We start from the raw sequence: 20,232 nt of genomic DNA on the forward strand, positions 1-20,232 counted from the left end.
TGCTGCAGGAAACATCATTTCAGCGTGGCTCCGAATGTAGCCTACATCTTTCTTCAGCTGGACATCACTTTAATGTCAGAATTTTGTCTTCAGCCTCCTCTCATTTGTGTCATTTGCCGTACTGCATATGGCCATAGTTTCCCTGTATTTCTGTCATTTTTCTCCGCTGCGAAGCATTTCTTCTGGGCAGTAAGCCAGGTACTTCTACTCAACCGTGGTCCCTTGTTTCCTCGAATAGTCTTCTGTCCTACCATTTTTCTGATGATCTGGAAACTAAAATGATATTTTATTTATTGATCACAACAATTACTTTTGTGCACAGCAGAGACCCAGTGGGGTTAGCAGCAGGGCTGTGTGGAGCTTTGTAAGATGTCTGTTATGTTCTGTAGCCTTGTGCTGTGTTACTGAATATGCCCTGTCTGGAGTGTAGAGCACAGGGCTGGGAAGAGAAGGAGAGAGACATACAATCCTCCTCAAGGCCTATCTCTGTAATTAAAGTCTTTGTTCCGTTCCATCTGGCCAGCTGAAAATGACTCGTCTCCTACAAACAAGATAAGCAACCGGGTTCTGTTTTGTTATTCTCTTCTACCCACCTGGGACGTTGTCGTCGCGCTCATCATCAGGCCCGTATCTCTAGTGACAGGCAGGAAGGGAGCAAGCGACTGAGAAGTCATTAAAAGTCGCACAAAGGCAATTACGGAGAGGAATAACGTATTTTGTGCCAAATGCACTCTTTGCAATGAACAATGGTGAATGCTCAAGACCCAAGTAAACAACAAATCCGCTCACAGCGAAGTGTAATCCATCATGTGGAACGCCTGTGCAGGCCACACAGACTTACATGGAAATAGAGAGACAGTGATGTGGAAATACAATCGCTACATTTTGTTGCCTTCACATGAACCCTCAAAAGGGAATATATTAGATTTTTTTTTTTTTTTTGTCCTACTCCACATTTTCAAAGTTGAACTAAAATTATCGAAATGTTTCCTAATTAAATAAAAAAACAAATGTCTTTATTGCTCAATGCTTCACTCACCAGAGTTGATGCTTGGTGGAAGCACCTTTCGTAACCATTACAGCTGTAATATATATTTTTTTGAACTTCTATTAACTTTGCACGACTCTTAGGGCAGCATTTATCCATCGTTTTTGTCAAAATTGCTCGAGGTCAATCAATTTGGGTGAGTCATTGATGGGCAGCAATATTCAAACCTTTTCTTAAGTCCGTTCTGAGGCAGGACCTCTCAGGAACTCTCAACACCTCATGGAAAGCCATTCTTGTGTTTCTTTGACATACACTACCAGTCAAAAGTTTGGACACACCTACTCATTACAGGTTTTTATTTTTACTATTTTCTACATTGTAGAATGGTAAAGAAATCCAAACTATGAAATAACACATGGAATCGTGTAGTATCCAAAAAAGTGTTAAACAAATCAAAATATATTTTATATCGAAATTCTTCAAAGTAGCCACCCTTTGCCATGATGACAGCTTTGCACACTCTTGGCACTCTCCCAACCAGCTTCATGAGGTAGTCACCTGGAATGCATTTCGATTAACAGGTGTGCCTTGTTAAAAGAATTTGTGGAATTTATTTTCTTAATGCGTTTGAGCCAATCGTGTTGTGACCAGGTAGGGGTGGTATACAGAAGATGGCCCTATTTGGTAAAATACCAAGTCCATATTATGGCAAGGACCGCTCAAATAAGCAAAGAGAAATGACAGTTCGTCATTACTTTAAGACATGAAGGTAAGTCAAGAACTTTGAAAGTTTCTTCAAGTGCAGTCATAAAAACCATCAAGCGCTATGATGAAACTGGCTCTCATGATGACCGCCACAGGAAAGGAAGACCCAGAGTTACCTCTGCTGCAGAGGATAAGTTGATTGGAGTTACCAGCCTCAAATTGCAGTCCAAATAAATGCATCAGAGTTCAAGTAAGACACATCTTAACATCAACTGTTCAGAGACGACTGTGAATCAGGCCTTCATGGTTGAATTGCTGCCAAGAAACCACTACTAAAGAACACCAATAATAAGAGACTTGCTTGGGCCAAGAAACAAAAGCAATGGATATTAGACCGGTGGAAATCTGTCCTTTTTGGTCGAGTCCAAATTGGAGATTTTTGGTTCCAACCGCCGTGTCTTTGTGAGACAGAGTAGGTGAACAGATGATCTCCGCATGTGTGGTTCCCACCGTGAAGCATGGAGGGTGTGGGGGTGCTTTGCTGGTGACATTGTCTGTGATTTATTTAGAATTCAAGGAACACTTAACCAGCATAGCTACCACAGCATTCTACAGTGATACACAATCCCATCTGGTTTGGGCTTAGTGGGACTAACAGGACAATGACCCAACACCTCCAGGCTGTGTAAGGGCTATTTGACCAAAGAATAGAGCGATGGAGTGCTGCATCTGTGTGTATTTTGTGTGTGTGTGTGTGTGTGTGTGTGTGTGTGTGTGTGTGTGTGTTGTCCCACTAAAAAAAATAAAACTCTATCCCAGGGTTAGCTTTTCGGAAGACTAAGGCAGGTTTTCCTCAGTTTTTTTTACCTGGGCTTTGCTCCTTTTCATATTTTATCCTGACAAATGTTCCATTCCTTGCCAGTGACAAGCATATGCATAACATGATGCTGCCACCACACTACTTGAAAATACAGAGTGTTTCACTCTGTTTTGTTGTACTTGATTTGACCCAAGACTGTTGTTTTTAATTAAGACCCAAAAGTCAATTTCTTTGCAGTATTCTTAACAGCCTTGTTGCAAACAGAATGGATGATTTGGAGCTGATTTAAAAAAAATATAAAAAAAATATATATAAAATGTGTATATATATAATTTTAAAACGGACGTCATTATGGGTATGCCGATCTCCTGCAGGGACTGGGGAGTTTGTTTGGATAAAAATAAACATGAAAGTAGCAAAGGAAAGAGGAAACCCTGCCTCAGTCTTCTGAATACCTAAACCTGGGATCGAGTTCTATTTTTCAGCTGGACAATTACACACATTTTAATGCTAAAGACACACCAGAATGGCTTTCCAATATGTGTTGAGTGTTCCTGATTGGTCCTGTCTCAGGCTTGACTTAATTGTGCTTGAAATTCAGAGACAATGATTGAATGGTTCTGTCATCAATGACACCCAACCAAACTTACTGAGCTTGAGCAATTTTGACAAGAACTATGTATATATGTTGCCCTAAGAGTTGTGCAAAGATTCTTATTCTAAATTATTTTTTTCATTTTTAAAATGTGGAGTAGGTTGTGTACATCAGTAGGAACAAAAATCTAATTTTAAAATGTTTTAATGTAAATTTAAGGCAGCAAAATTTGAAGACCGTGCAAGGGGTGTATAGACTTTGACTAGGCCGGCGGAGATACAATCTTCGGCAACATCATTCGCAAGGAGATTCCTGCAAAAATATTATTTGAAGATGATGGCTTTCAAATGGCTTTACCGATGGCTTTCAAGTCATTGTTTCCCATATTACTGCTAATGCATTGTTAGATGTGTTGACCATTTTAAATCAGCCTGTACCAAGGTTGATGGGATATTCAATAGATTTAGGGCCAGTTATAACTATACTGAACAAAAATATAAATGCGCCATGTAAAGTGTTGGTCCAATGTTTCATGAGCTGAAATAAAAGATCCCAGAAATGTTCCATACGCACAAAAGATGATTTCTCTCAAATTGAGCACAAATGTGTTTACATCCCTCTTAGCGAGCTTTTCTCCTTTGCCAAGATAATCCATCCACCTGACGTGGCATAACAAAAATCTGATTAAACGGCATGATCATTACACAGGTGCACCTTGTGCTGGGGACAATAAATGGCCACTCTAAAATGTGCAGTTTTGTTACAACACCACAGATGTCTCAAGTTTTGAGGGAGCATGCAATTGGCATGCTGACTGCAGGAATGTCCACCAGGGCTGTTGCCAGAGAATTTAATATTCGTATCTCTACCATAAGCCACCTCCAGTGTCGTTTTAGAGAATTTGTCAGTACGTCCAACTGGCTTCACAACCGCAGATCACATGTAACCATGCCAGCCCAGGACCTCCACATCCGGCTTCTTACTTGTGGGGTCGTCTGAGCGGGTGCTGAGGCGTGTTTCTGTCTGTAATAAATCCCTTTGTGGGGAAAAACAAATTCTGATTGGCTGGGCCTGGTTCCCAAGTGGGTCGGTCTATGCCCTCCAAGGCCCACCCATGGCTGGGCTGCGCCCCTAACCAGTCATATAAAATCCATAGATTAGGGCCTAATGAATTTATTTTAATTTACTGATTTCTTTATGAACTGTAACTGACTAGTCTTTGAAATTGTTGCATATATATCATACTGCAGTATCTTGAGCCATGCTATCTTCTGTTGATTGTTATATTTCTGTGTTGCAGTATTTGAACAGAGGATGCACTCGCTTCTTTGCAAACAAGGACACAGACAAACAGATCCTTCAGAACCGCAAGAGCCCAGAGGTACAGTGCATGTCTTAATCTCCTTTCTTTCCTTTCTCTCCTTTCTTCATGTACCTTCCATATTGATTTGTCTTTAGCTACTCTGGGTATTCCCAGATATCTGGACAACCACAAAGGAAATCCTCCCTCTGATCCTTAGTTTTTGGCTGTCTAATGACAGATGGTTTCTCGTCTCCAGAACTAACTGGAAATGCACTTAGGCACGACTGTCTGTGCTGAGAGAAAATAACAGAATGTACTCTTCCATCCCGATCTTGCTCGCTGAATCTGTCACAATGTCTTATACCTTTACTAAACGGCCTGCTCAGTCAAATAACGATCATTGTTCTTGGTCTGCGGATGCACTGATGTAGTGACACTTTAATTTTTTTAAAATTATTTTATAAACTGAACAAGACACTTAAAAATATTTTCTTTTTACAAGTTTTAAAACTCCTACCAGTTGCCTACAAATTGTTTTTTATTTTCATTCTGGTCAGATAAACCCCCTTATTTACACACACACACACACACACACACACGGAAACTTTATCTGAGATGTGGTGCAAACAATTTAATTAAGAAAGGAGCCAATGAGATGAACTGTATGACTAGATGAAAGTACCGTATCAATGAGAATTATTTATGCTCAGCCGAAATGAGTTCCTTCCTTTGCCTTCTCCCTTTGATTATGCATAAGTTCTCCATTATTGCAACACCCCTTCAGGACTCACAAGTGTAATGAATTATTATTGTTATTATGAAATGCCCTGGACAACAGTGTGCCTCTCTTACTCTCCCCTTGAGGGACATTGATGATTAATCCATTCTATGTAGTCAGGGACATCAGTGGGAGAAAATAACGTGGCTGTGAGTGTGTACGTTTTCAATCTGATAATATCACGTTTTGTAATTGTGCTGCTGATGCCGTATGTTTTAGAGGTTATCCTACCATGTAGGTTAAAACCATACAATTAGAATGACTTCCATTTCTATAGTTAAAACTACACCGTAAGCAAACAAATTACGAGTACTTTCTGGGCTGAGTTTTTCAGCGTCTGTTTTATCTAAGCAGATGGTTTTCAGATGACTCTTTTAGAATGTAGGTACAGTACATGTAGGTGATACCCTTGACCCCTTTTTAGGTTCACACCAGAAGGCAGTCTCCAGAGAGGCGTGTCGCTTGTTATATGATCATGGAGGATTGTGCCTTGTTGATCACAGGAAGCATCTGTTCATGATAAATGCTGGGTTTGGCCTATTGTAGAGAATCTTATTGTGACAGATGCTGAATAAGGCCTTTATGCTCATTGCCTGTGGATATAATGGGCCCATACACTGTCTGTGTTCCAGATGGCACCCTATTCACTGCGAGGCCTGGTCAAAAGTAGTGCACTAACTAGGGGATAGGGTGCCGTTTGGGATGGACCCCTCGTTTTATACTATGTTTACTGTCACTGTTGTTGATCAAGGTTGTATGTCTCTTTGCACTGCTTCTGCTCTATATAATACAGGATGATCAGGTGATTATAGATTTGGTGCTATTACAAGGATTATTTCTTTTCGATTTTATTATGATGTGAATTTTGGGGAGTTTGTCTTTTTTTGTGTCTGGGTTCACATTGGTGCTGAGTGTGGTGGATTCCTTGCATGCTTTCTCTCTTTAAGTGCATGATGGGTTTTTTCTCTGGAGTGTAAGACTTGAGGTCAAAATGACCACATATTTTGTGTCCAGCATAAAGTTGGACCAGAATGTCAGAGTACAATGGTTTCTTTTAATGGTGTAGTGGAGGACTACAGATGCAAAGTAGCTATTAGCGAAATCTGATGGGACGCATCATTTCAGAGTGCTCTGAGACTTATTTTTGTGCATTTGTCCCTGCCAAATAAACCTAATGAAATAAATAAACTGGCACTCGGGGCAGTATTATCCTTCTATTTGATATCCAAAAGTTACTGGAAAGTTTGGAGCCAAGGAACTTTGACTCAGTACATGAAATGCAGCCAAGCAGCTACTATATAATTGGGAATGAAGTGCTCAAATGTGCCTTTTTAACAAACTGCTTGGTTTCCATTATTGTAATGGCTTGGGTTTCTTATCACCTTAGGCCATCAATTTTACTGTAGAGAAGAATAAACCGTTCTTACGCGCTAGCACTCCTATACCTTATGGTTGTTGTTTACAAGGCAATGTCTGCTCTGTACTGTGTTGTATGCAGAAAAGTATTACTCATTGCTGTAGTTAATTCATAAACTAGTGCAACCACCTTCAGTTACAGAATGTCAGTTGATATTCATTTAATGAAAATAAATTCAAGTGTGATGAGATGGATTCTTATTAGTGTCTCATTTGCCACGAACCCATTCGAATTTACATCTTTAAAAAAAAAAAACGGTTTAATATTCGGAAACCCAATTATCATAAAAGCCGTTTATCTGCCGTTCTAATCTGGTGTTTGAAGCTACTGTATGTTATTGCTATGCCAGTATACCATTGTACTGTAACATTCTTCTTTGTGTTGCTGGTTTTCCAGGTGTGGGCTCTTACCTTACTATCCTTGCTCCTCTTCCTACCGCAGCGAGCAGGATATGTTATGTACTTTATCTACCATGCAGGTTTAATGTGCTAATTCCATTGACAGAATCGGCCCAATTAGCTTGAAGTCCAATAGCATTGCCTCATCTCGGATCTAAACAAACACTTTTCACCAAGTCAAAGAAACTCTTGCCAGTGAGGGAGATGGTATTGTTATTACTTTATGGGTAATGTTTTTTTGTCATTTGGGGCACAACATTAACACAGCCACAATGCAAGCCTTCGATCTTTGAGACAGTACCCCTTCTGTAAAGAGCTTGTGACCCTGGTCACTGACTCATCCTCTCCCCATGGTTCCTCAGCACCTGAAAGCTGGGCCCCTGAAGGACCCTCTGCTGGACGACCAGGGGGACTTCAACAGGATGTGTGGGGCCATGAAGAAGATCGGCCTGGATGACACGGAAAAGCTGGACCTGTTCAGAGTGGTGGCCGGGGTTTTGCACCTAGGCAACATCGACTTTGAGGAGGCAGGGAGCACATCAGGTGAGCAAGGGTGTCTGTTGGTCTTTCTGTCAGTCTCGATTTGTTTGTCTGACTGTCCTTTTTGTCTCTCACACTCTCTCGCTTTGTCTCACTCGTTCACTGCTCACTATAGTTTCCACATCAGGTGAGCAGGGTCTCGGTCTCTCTCTCTCTCTCTCCCTCTTTCGCTCAGCGCTCATTATAGTTTCCACATGTTGGCCGGGTCTCGCGCTCGCACTCACTCCTCATTGTTTCAATTGTTTTTTTGCATGCTTCTTTGCAAGCTTTCTTAACAGATGGCTGGCTTATAAGATGTCAGAGTATATCACCCCACTCACTATTTGGTACACTAACCAACAACAAAGACACAGCTGTCTCTCTTTCAGTGCAGTGACAATATGAGTAAAGCACCAGGGCACAGGACAGGAAGTCTAAGGGATGCTGAGGAAGTGGTAGCCTTTTCTCAGAGAGCTGGCAGAAACCTTTTGCATTTTCCTCATTGTGTGGTGTTGCCTCAATAAGTCATCTGTCTAGTCCAGGTATGGGATATTTTGTTGGGGGGGAAACCACAAAAAATCCAAACTCATCATGAGGGGCCGCGACCAGAAAAACAATCTTCTTTTGTGTCCTTGCAGTAGGTGCGCCATTTTGCTGTTGTCTCCGGGAAACTCTGCTCTGTGATCAATTACTTTAATCTTCAGCTTTCTTCTAAAGGCCCATGTGGCTTCTTGTTGTAGTCTGAAATGTATTTTATTCACTATCAAAGAGCCACCGACACAAGGACACTTGGGACTTGTCATTCTCCTCCCATTCATTTATTATTGCTACAAAGCCATTGGATTAATTGATGAAATGTTTCACATGTCTCTCTTTGTGAATGTCGCTCTTTGTAGTCCCCTACGGTTATAATAATATCATACAGAATAATCTCAGATTTTTATTGTTGTTGTTTGGGAAAGTATATTCTTTCGTTTGGCAAGGCTGATTCATTACGATGTGAATGTCTTAGGCTCTCCTCCACCCACTGACTTCACACATGCTGTTTCAGACGACCCAGAGGAAGGTCACATTTTGAGAATAAACCATTCCTTTTGAACATCAGTGAAACTCGAACGTAGTGCCTTTCAATTCTCCTCTTTTTCCCCTTCTGTGAGAGTGAGAGCGGCACAGCATGGCAGCATTTAAAACAAGTACTTTGTACTCAGCGGGAGTCTCTCGTGGTGCGTTTTTACAGTGACCTGAAGCTAAGAGTCCAGTCAGAGAAGATGAGGATGGGAACCGTCAGGCTGCTCCCTGTCCCTGACATGAAACGCATGATATCCTGCCTCAGCTCCTCTGAGAGAAGCGCCGTCTGGTGTCGCACGGAAGACTGTCCCCCTTATGTCCCTTCTTCTATCGTCACCACCAAACTGTACCCTTTATCCCCTCCTTCCTGTGTCGCCCTAACCAAACATCCTTATCACCTCCTTCCTGTCGCCCCTAAAATTGTCCCCCTTCTTCCTGTCACCCCTAAACAGTTCCCATTATCCCCTCCTATGTCTCGTCCTGAAACTGTCCTCCTTATCCTGTGTCGCCCTTGATCTAGCCATTTTATCCCCTCATTACTTTCCCACTATCCTGCTTCTTGTCTATCTACAGACTAGACTGTATGCCAGATAATGTGATATAACCAAAGATTTGGGGGTGTCAGTTACAGGAAAGGCCCACACAAACCACCGCCATAGAATTTTCAACTCACCTGTTTTTATTTTATTATTTTTGATTTCTTCATTCTCGATTCGGTAAAAAAAAGAATATATCTTTAATGTCTGTTTCCAGTTGCATGTGGTTCTACAAAAAAACATTCTGAAAGATATTAAATCCATGTTTTGTATCCATTGAGATTTGCCTCTTTACGTGTCTGTAGATCTTTGTTTTGGTCGCACTGTGTCATCTTCTACACGTGGCCGCGTCGCATAGAAACGACTAGTACCTGAGAAGATGCTGGGAAATATTCGATTTGGGCCGCTAAAATGGCGAGGAACCTCCTTGCTGGTTTTTGTAGAACCACCTGCAACTGGAAACGGCATTTTATAAGATAATGAAGACCGTATCGCCAGGAACGGGTTAGCTGAAAAATCTATGGCGGCGGTTTGTACGGGGCTTTCCTGTAATGTCCCACTAATGGACACCAAAAACCGTTTGGTTACGTCACATTATCTGGCGTAAAATCTGTAGCTACCTCTTGTCCACCCCTGGCACGGTTGGAGACTAATGAAATGCATAGCGTTAGGCAGTGATGGAGTGCTATGGTTCAGGAATAATGAAGCCTGTTTCATTATGAAGTAGATGGAGGGAGGTTACGTCTGTGCTGATAAATCATGCGAGATTGATTGTAGGCGTTGTCCTAATACTATTGAGACCAGACTAGGGTAGCTAGTTCTTTAAAAATGCAATAGTCCCGTAGCTAGCAAGAGAATCAGACTTTGATCGTGCTGTTTCCATACTGACGGTCTGTCAGAATCAATGACTGTATGGCCGGAATGGATGTTAAGTATCGATATGGGCAGTATTGAACTGTAATCCATGTCATATATGTCAAAATCATGTTGTAATGTACAATATGTGCAATCACTGTATGCCTATTTACCCAGGGTCAGAGCTTACTGTCTTCAATAAAATCACTGACATTCTTCCTAACCGCTCACAACATCATTCTACACGTCATCCTTACAACGTTACTAACAACTTTACTAGCTACTTACAACGTAACCACTCTGTATGTCTGGCCCACCAGGTGGCTGCACCATAAAGAACCAGTCGAGCCAGACTGTGGAGTACTGTGCTGAGCTGCTGGGTCTGGAAGAGTCGGACCTGCGAGTCAGCCTCACCTCTAGGGTCATGCTCACCACAGCAGGGGGCGCCAAAGGAACAGTTATCAAGTGAGTCACCTTATAATGACTTAGAACATATTATATACAGTACCAGTCAAAAGTTTGGACACACATACTCATTCAAGGGTTTTTCTTTATTTTTACTAATTTCTACATTGTGGAATAGTTTTGATGTCTTCACTATTATGACATGGTTCTCGTGAGAGCCAGTTTCATCATAGCGCATGATGGTTTTTGCAACTGCACTTGAAGAAACTTTCAAAGTTCTTGAAGTGTTCCGGATTGACTGACCTTCATGTCTTAAAGTAATGATGGACTGTTGTTTCTTTGCTTATTTGAGCTGTTCTTGACATAATATGGACTTGGTCTTTTACCAACGAGGGCTATCTTCTGTATACCACCATTACATTGTCACAACACAACTGATTGGCTCAAACGCATTAAGAACTAAAGTAAAAAATATCTACAAATTAACTTAACAAGGCACACCTTTTAATTGAAATGCATTCCAGGTGACTACCTCATGAAGCTGGTTAAGAGTGTGCAAAGCTGTCATCAAGGCAAATGGTGGCTACTTCGAAGATTCTAAAATGTATTTTGATTTAACTCCTTTGGTTACTACATGATTGCATATGTCTTATTTCCTAGTTTTGATGTCTTCATTATTGTTCTACAATGTAGAAAATGTAAAAGATAAAGGAAAACCCTGGAATGAGTAGGTGTGTCCAAACGTTTGACTGGTTCTGTATAGCGCTATACCATTTCTATTTAAATCACTTCCTTCTCCTCAACGGCCTTGCATGGAGAGAGGACTGCGGTTGCATCTTAAATGGCACCCTATTCCCTATATAGTGCACTACTTTTGACCAGGACCGATGGGGAATACAGTGTTTTTTTGGGAACCATCCACTGCCTTTTTATGTGAGGACAGGCAAAATAACAGGTAGCGCTTGTGTTCTTTAATTGCATGTGACACATGTTTGAATTCCTAAACGTTCTGATGTGAGACAGTATGTGTCAATATGGTGATGATTCTAGCCTATATTTCTATTTGTATTGGAAGGCTTGTCTTTGTGCAGATGGTGTCAGGTCCACATGATTAGCACTCATGCTCTGTTAACAAGTGCCATACTGGTCACGTGCCAGTTACCATAGGAACCAACAGATGCGCGTGTGTGTGTGCGCATTTGTATTGTGTGTGAGTGCTGCGGTTGTCACTAACAGTAGTGCTGTGCCTCTGAGTAAAAATAGGAACTAGCCACCTTTGAATGAATACGGGCCCTTCCCTAGTCCCTGTATGTGTCCTAAATGGCACACTATTCCCTATGTTCTGTAGTGCACTACTTTTGACCAGAGCCCTATGAGCCCTGGCCAAAAGCAGTGCACTATACAGGGAATAGTGAACCATTTGGGATGTGTGCCTCATTCTTGATCTATGGCAAGGCCCTGTGTGCATTTAGCCGTGGCCCAGCCTGTCTTATGCCTGACAGTGATTGTTGTATGGGCAGCTTGGCGCTCCCTCAGCTCGCCAACCTGAATGCCAAGCCAGTCACTATGTGCAATTACCCTTATGTCCTCCCTCACTAATGTTTGTCTCATTTGTGGAGAGAGAGACACTTTCACACAGTAGTTAAGCTTTAACTGCTACTTTATACGGGCCTGGCTGGGTCTTTGTGAGAGTCCTACTCTATTCCCTACATAGTGCACTATTTTTCACAAGGGCCCATATTGTTCTGGTGAAAAGAACAATGTCGGGAATCTGGTGCGATTTGGGACGCAGCCTCTGAGGGCGTAATATTAAACAATTAATTAGTGGTGTGCAGTGGCTTGTTTAATTAATAGCAGCAATCGCAATGTGTGAGTACAGTTACATTAAGTGACTTATAAAGGGTGGGTAAGGATTTCAACTGGCTCTCTCTCTCTGTGGCTCCACCATTAAGCGGCCTATTTTTATGACTTATGTAAGGGGGAAAGCCGTATCTAAATGTTAGCCTGTTTAGAGACTAGCTTTTAAGGTGTTTATGTGCGAGGCAGAGTGGGTGGGGGGGGGGGGAGGAAGAGGAGAGATGTATGTTAATCGTGTTGACCCCACCATGGTGAATTCACTGGCGGACGCGGCATCCCGGCGATGCCAGGTGGGGTCAGTCCACTCTCTCAACTTGCCCATATGCACAGTGCAGTACACACTCATAATGGTAATTTTAAAAAGATGTGTGCCCCTCAACTTCCTGATAACATGCTGCCGGAGATCATTTTGTGGAGATCATTGGAGCAAGGTGGATAACCTCGGGCTTCATGGGGAATACACACATCCCCACTACTGTTAGTGTTCTGGCATTTCCTACCTCTTGGTTTGTGTAAATGAGAGGCCAGGGCTTAACCCTGGTATTTAAATGTTTTAGCTGTGGACCGTTAGTTTCTCACTGGCTGGAAGAATATAAATGAAACTTGGTTTGTGGTTGAGAGAGCGTGAGAGAGGGCCCAGGTGTACTGGGAGCTTAAGGAGGCAAAAGTGTAAGACGAGGTGATGTGATGCTGGTATCATAATGGGGAGTTCTTGTCTTGTGGGATGTGTTAAATGGAGATCCACGGGGGGGCGACGAGGTAATGGATAAGTCCTGCCCGAAGAGTGTGGGTGTGAGGGATGGAGGTAAAGGTGTGTGAGGAGAATCTCTAAATCAACTCTCACTTCAAGACATTAGAGGTGGCTTTTGGACATTGGCAGTTCTCTAAGTACTTCATGGCTAAGTGCTACTTGTACAGTATTATCCTGGTTCTCTCCCGCCTGAAAGGAAAAACTTTAGAAGAAAAGTGTCACTTGCCACTTAATCACAATGATGCTTTTTGCATCATGATTCATTTTACATCATGATGAAGTGACACTTGGCATCTTGAAGTCCAACAGCTTGAAAACTTGACATGCAAAACATTTTGGTCTAATGAAGGAAAATACCAAAAGTTAGTTTGAGTGGAGTTTTCCTTTTTAAGTGCATGACAAAGATGCATTTGAATCAAAGGTAAAGCTTGACGAGCAACTTTTTAAGTCCACGTGGTAGTCATGTTGTACATTTCACGCTCCACTGCATTCTCAGCCCTCTCTCGGTGGTCTCGGATTATTCATCTGAGCACTTGACCGCAGTCCGAGCTCTGGGGATGTCACAATACCTTCACAGAGCTGTGATGCTTATACTTTCTCTCATTGTCATGGCTCCTTATCACACCACAATCACTCTTTCCCCAAGATGTCAATAACCCAATTATTTGCATGGGAAACCAAGCAGACCCTCAGTGTTTTTGCAGACCAACGGTGATGAATGCATAAGATTATTTAAACAGACTCTGCCTCTTATGAATTGTAGGCTATTGATTTCACCAGCCATCATTGCTCAAGTCTCTGTCTCTGTATGCGTGTAGGTGCCTTAGCGCTATGTTTCTTTGCTGGTGACAAATCCAAATCCCCCTTGTGTGGACTACATGGTAGATTTTAGATTAGATATACTTAAATTTACTTTGCATACAGAAAAGGCAAGTATTCAGTTATAATATACAGTATGCTATTTAGCAGCTGTTTTTATCCAAAGCAACTTAGTCGTGCTTGCATACGTTTTAGATGCGGTTGGTCTTGGGAATCGTACCCGCTATGCTGGCGTTGCAGAGTACGGTGCTTGCAAACGGAGCTACAGAGGACCAGTGCTAGGAGGAATTATGTGCCCTCTCTTTGTCTCTCCCTCCCAGGGTGCCATTGAAAGTGGAGCAGGCGAACAATGCGCGGGACGCCCTGGCCAAGGCTGTGTACAGCCGGCTGTTTGACCACGTGGTCACCAGGGTCAACCAGTGCTTCCCCTTCGACTCCTCCGCCAACTTCATCGGGGTTCTGGATATCGCAGGCTTTGGTCTGTACCCCCTCTATGTGCTACATCGACGTGATGCATGATATGCTAGTAGTAGTAAACGTTATTATCCCTCAGGCGGAAAATGGTTTTGCAGGGTAATTGTCCATTTAAAAACAACATCAAACAGACATTTTGCCATGGACATTATACATAACACAAACCACACATTGCGCACACATGCTAGAGTTCATTAGTCAGAGACAGTGGTGGTTTACAGCTGAAGTGTTTTTTTTTTTAATGTCTTTTCATTTCCTCTTTCAGAGTACTTTGAGCACAACAGCTTTGAGCAGTTCTGCATCAACTACTGTAATGAGAAGCTGCAGCAGTTCTTCAACGAACGCATCCTGAAAGAGGTGAGCGCTTCTTCCACTGTCTGCCTGTAGACCCCGACGCCCCCTCTCTCCTTAGTTGACATCCCTGCTGTCCAAGAGCTTAATCTCCAGGATGCTAGGAATCACAGAAGGGCAACATATCTCCTTGCCTCCTCCTAAACTGCGTTTGAGGGAAATGACCAAGGTCCCTCCCATTGGACCTTCTTCTCCAATGCATTCTGAGAAGGAGAGAGGATGTGAGAAATCTAGGAAAGATGAACTGAGAAAGAGCCCAGATGTTTACAACAAGCAGAAGGAAACCTTGATATTTAAGATTCAGTTCTATTGATCAGTGAACTTGCTAACGTAATGTATTATTGCTGGATAGTTATAATAGACAAAGCTTCTGCCCTCAGACTTTATTTGAATACTTTTGAGTCTTTGGCCTCATTAGAATAGAGAACAATCTTATATACACTACCATTCAAAAGTTTGGGGTCACTTCGAAATGACTTTTTTTGAAAGAAAAGCAACATTTTTTTGTCCATTTTAAAATAACATCAAATTGATCAGAAATACAGTGTAGACTGTTAATGTTGTAAATGACTATTGTAGCTGGAAACGGCAGATTTTTAATGGAATATCTACATAGGTGTACAGAGGCCCATTATCAGCAACCATCACTCCTGTGTTCCAATGGCACGTTGTGTTAGCTAATCCAAGTGTATCATTTTAAAAGGCTAATTGATCGTTAGAAAACCCTTTTGCAGTTATGTTAGCACAGCTGAAAACTGTGGTCCTGATTAAAGACGCAATAAAACTGGCCTTCTTTAGACTAGTTGACTATCTGGAGCATCAGCATTTATGGGATCGATTACATGCTCAAAATGCCCAGAAACAATGCACTTTCTTCTGAAACTCGTCAGTCTATTCTTGTTCTGAGAAATGAAGTCTATTCCATCCGAGAAATTGCCAAGAAACTGAAGATCTCACACACCGCTGTGTACTACTCGCCTCTTCGCTGTTGACGTTGAGACTGGTGTTTTGCGAGTACTAATTAATGAAGCTGCCAGTTGAGGACTTGTGAGGCGTCTTTATCAAACTAGCCACTAATGTACTTGTCCTGTTGCTCAGTTGTTTACCGTGGCCTCCCACTCCTCTTACTATTCTGGTTAGAGACAGTTTGCGCTGTTCTGTGAAGGGAGTAGTACACAGTGTTGTACGAGATCTTCAGTTTCTTGGCAATTTCTCGCATGGAATAGCCTTCATTTCTCAGAACAAGTATAGACTGACGAGTTTCAGAAGAAAGTTCTTTGTTTCTGACCATTTTGAGTAGAGGTCGACTGATTATGATTTTTCAACGCCGATACCGATTAATTGGAGGACCAAAAAAAGCCGATACTGATTTAAATCGGCCTATTTGTATACAGTTGAAGTCGGAAGTTTACATACACCATAGCCAAATACATTTTTAACTCAGTATTTCACAATTCCTGACATTTTAATCCTAGTAAAAATTCCCTGATTTTTAGTTCAGCTTTTATTTCTTTCATCACATTCCCAATGGGTCAGAAGTTTACATACACTCAATTAGTATTTTGTAGCATTGCCTTTAAATTGTTTAACTTGGGTCAAACATTTCGGATAGCCTTCCACAAGCTTCCCACAATAAGTTGGGTGAATTTTGCCCCATTCCTCCTGACAGAGCTGGTGTAACTGAGTCAGGTTTGTAGGCCTCATTGCTCGCACACGCTTTTTCAGTTCTGCCCACAAATATTCTATGGGATTGAGGTCAGGGCTACTCGAATACCATCGACTTTGTTGTCCTTAAGCCATTTTGCCACAACTTTGGAAGTATGCTTGGGGTCATTGTCCATTTTGAAGACCCATTTGCGACCAAGCTTTAACTTCCTGACTGATGTCTTGAGATTTTGCTTCAATATATCCACATAATTCTCCTCACTCATGATGCCATCTATTTTGTGAAGTGCACCAGTCCCTCCTGTAGCAAACCACCCCCACAACATGATGCTGCAACCCCCGTGCTTCACAGTTGGGAAGGTGTTCTTCGGCTTGCAAGCATCCCCCTTTTTCCTCCAAACATAACGATGGTCATTATGGCCAAACAGTTCTATATTTGTTTCATCAGACCAAAGGACATTTCTCCAAAAAGTACGATCTTTGTCCCCATGTGCAGTTGCAAACCGTAGTCTGGCTTTTTTATGGCAGTTTTGGAGCAGTGGCTTCTTCCTTGCCTTTCAGGTTAACCTCTCTGGGCCAGTGGGACGTTAGCGTTCCACCCTAGTCAACAGCCAGTGGAATCGCGTGGCGCGAAATACAAATACCTCAAAAATGCTATAACTTCAATTTCTCAAACATATTACTATTTTACACCATTTGAAAGATAAGACTCTTGATTATCCAACCACGTTGTCCGATTTCAAAAAGGCTTTACAGCGAAAGCAAAACATTAGATTATGTCAGGAGAGTACCCTGCCAAAAATAATCACACAGCCATTTTCAAAGCAAGCATATATGTCACAAAAACCAAAACCACAGCTAAATGCAGCACTAACCTTTGATCTTCATCAGATGACACTCCTAGGACATATGTTATACAATACATGCATGTTTTGTTCAATCAAGTTCATATTTATCAAAAACCAGCTTTTTACATTAGCATGTGACGTTCAGAACTAGCATACCCACCGAAAACAACCAGTGAATTTACTAAATTACTCATGCTAAACGTTGACAGAATACATAATTATTTTAAGAATTATAGATACAGAACTCCTTAATGCAATCGCGGTGTCAGATTTTAAAATAGCTTTTCGGTGAAAGCACATTTCGCAATATTCTGAGTACATAGCTCGGCCATCACAGGCTAGCTAATTTGACACCCACCAAGTTTGGGGCAACCTAAACTAAGAATTACTATTAGAAAAATTGGATTACCTTTGCTGTTCTTCGTCAGAATGCACTCCCAGGACTTCTACTTCAACAACAAATGTTGTTTTGGTTCCAAATAATCCATAGTTGTATCCAAATACCTCCGTTTTGTTCGTGCATTCAGGTCAGTATCCAAAGGGTAACGCGCGAGCGCATTTCGTGACAAAAAAATTTAAAAATATTCTATTACTGTATTTAGAAGCATGTCAGACACTGTTTTAAAATCAATTTTTATGCTATTTTTCTCGTAAAAATAATATTCCAACCGGACAACGTTGTAGTCATTCAAAGACTGAAAGAAAAAAATTGAGAAGTCTCGTGAACGCGCATCTCAGTCTCACTGTCCCCAGGCAGGCCACTTACAAACTCTGCTGCTGTACTTTGCCCAGAGACAGGAGACACGTCATTCCGCTTTCTGAACGCTTTAGAGAGCCAATGGAAGCCTTAGAAAGTGTCACGTAACAGCACAGATGCTGTAATGTTGATAGAGATGCAACAGAAGGACAACAAATTGTCAGACAGGGCACTTCCTGCATGGAATTTTCTCAGGTTTTGGCCTGCCATGAGTTCTGTTATGCTCACAGACACCATTCAAACAGTTTTAGAAACTTTAGAGTGTTTTCTATCCAAATCTACTAAATATATGCATATTCTCGTTTCTGGGCAAGAGTAGTAACCAGTTTAAATCGGGTACGTTTTTTTATCCGGCCGTGAAAATACTGCCCCTAGCCCCAACAGGTTAAGTCGCTATAGGATTTGTTTTACTGTGAAAATAGATACTATGTACCTGTTTCCTCCAGCATCTTCACAAGGTCCTTTGCTGTTGTTCTGGGATTGATTTGCACTTTTCGCACCAAAGTACGTTCATCTCTAGGAGACAGAATGCGTCTCCTTCCTGACCGGTATGGCGGCTGCGTGGTCCCATGGTGTTTATACTTGCGTACTGTTTGTACAGATAAACGTGGTACCTTCAGGCATTTGGAAATTGCTCCCAAGGATGAACCAGAGTTGTGGAGGTCTACAATTTTCTTTTGATGTCTTGGCTGATTTCTTTAGATTTTCCTATGATGTCAAGCAAAGAGGCACTGAGTTTGAAGGTAGGCCTTGAAATGCATCCACAGGTACACCTCCAATTGACTCAAATGATGTCAATTAGCCTATCAGAAGCTTCTAAAGCATGACAGAATTTTCTGGAATTTTACAAGCTGTTTAAAGGCAGTCAATTTAGTGTATGTGAACTTCTGACCCACTGGAATTGTGTTAGTGAAATAATCTGTTTGTAAACAATTTTTGCAAACATTACTTGTGTCATGCACAAAGCAGATGTCCTAACCGACTTGCGAACACTATAGTGTATTAACAAGAAGTTTGTGGCGTGGTTGAAAAAGTTAATGACTCCAACCTAAGTGTATGCAAACTTCCGACTTCAACTGTGTGTTTTTTTTGTTTTGTTGTAATAATGACAATTACAACAATACTGAATGAAGGCTTTTATTTTAACTTAATATAACACATAGTATTTCTCTTTAGTCTCAAATATATAATGAAACATGTTCAATTTGGTTTAAATAATGCAAAAACACAGTGTTGTAGAAGAAAGTAAAAGTGCAATATGTGCCATGTAAAAAAGCTAACGTGTAAGTTTTTTGCTCAGAACATGGGAACATATGAAAGCTGGTGGTTCCTTTTAACATGACTCTTCAATATTCCCAGGTAAGAAGTTTTAGGTTGTAGTTATTATAGGACTATTTCTCTCTATACCACTTGTATTTCATATACCTTTGACAATTGGATGTTCTTATAGGCACTATAGTATTGCCAGCCTAATCTCGGGAGTTGATAGGCTTGAAGTCATGAACAGCGATGTGCTTCAAACATTGCGAAGAGCTGCTGGCAAACGCAGGAAAGCGCTTGTTTGAATGAATGCTTACGAGCTTGCTGCTGCCTACCACCGCTCAGTCAGACTGCTCTATCAAATATAAAATCATAGACTTAATTATAATAAACACACAGAAATATGAGCCTTAGGTCATTAATAGGGTCAAATCCGTAAACTATAATTTCGATAAAACTAAGTCTTATTCTTTCAGTGAAATACAGAACCGTTCCATATTATACCGAACGGGTGGCAACCTTAAGTCTAAATATTGCTGTTACATTGCACAACCTTCAATGTTATGTCATAATTATTTAAAATTCTGGCAAATGAATTACGGTCTTTGTTAGGAAGAAATGGTCTTCAAACAGTTCACAACGAGCCAGGCGGCCCAAACTGTTGCATGTACCCTGACTCTGCGTGCAATGAACGCAAGAGAAGTGACACAATTTCCCTAGTTAATATTGCCTGCTAACATGAATTTCTTAACTAAATGTGCAGGTTTAAAAATATATACTTCTGTGTATTGATTTTAAGAAAGGCATTGATGTTTATGGTTTGGGACATTGGTGCAACGATTGTGCTTTTTTTCACGAATGCGCTTTTGTTCAATCATCACCCGTTTGGTGAAGTAGGTAAATTCGATGATAAATTAACAGGCACCGCATTGATTATATGCAATGCGGGACAAGCTAGTTAAACTAGTGATTATGTTAAGTTTAATGCTAGCTAACAACTTATCTTGGCTCCTTGCTGCACTCGCGTAACAGGTGGTCAGCCTTCCACGCAGTCTCCTCGTGG

General features: G+C 41.4%; 1 protein-coding gene across 7 annotated transcripts in view; it reads left to right on the top strand.

Moving 5' to 3' along the window:
* Nucleotides 1-20,232, top strand: part of myo6a (myosin VIa) — a 102,810-nt gene that overhangs the window by 36,930 nt on the left and 45,648 nt on the right. For all 7 annotated transcript variants that reach the window (XM_014204923.2, XM_014204924.2, XM_014204926.2 and 4 more), the window contains exons 10-14: nucleotides 4,409-4,489; nucleotides 7,367-7,547; nucleotides 10,303-10,447; nucleotides 14,135-14,292; nucleotides 14,554-14,645. In XM_014204923.2, the coding sequence (XP_014060398.1) occupies nucleotides 4,409-4,489; nucleotides 7,367-7,547; nucleotides 10,303-10,447; nucleotides 14,135-14,292; nucleotides 14,554-14,645 (657 nt within the window). The remainder of the gene's footprint in view (nucleotides 1-4,408; nucleotides 4,490-7,366; nucleotides 7,548-10,302; nucleotides 10,448-14,134; nucleotides 14,293-14,553; nucleotides 14,646-20,232) is intronic.

The sequence above is a fragment of the Salmo salar genome, chromosome ssa06 (genome assembly GCF_905237065.1).
Source record: "Salmo salar chromosome ssa06, Ssal_v3.1, whole genome shotgun sequence".
NCBI classification, from domain to species: Eukaryota; Metazoa; Chordata; class Actinopteri; order Salmoniformes; family Salmonidae; genus Salmo; species Salmo salar.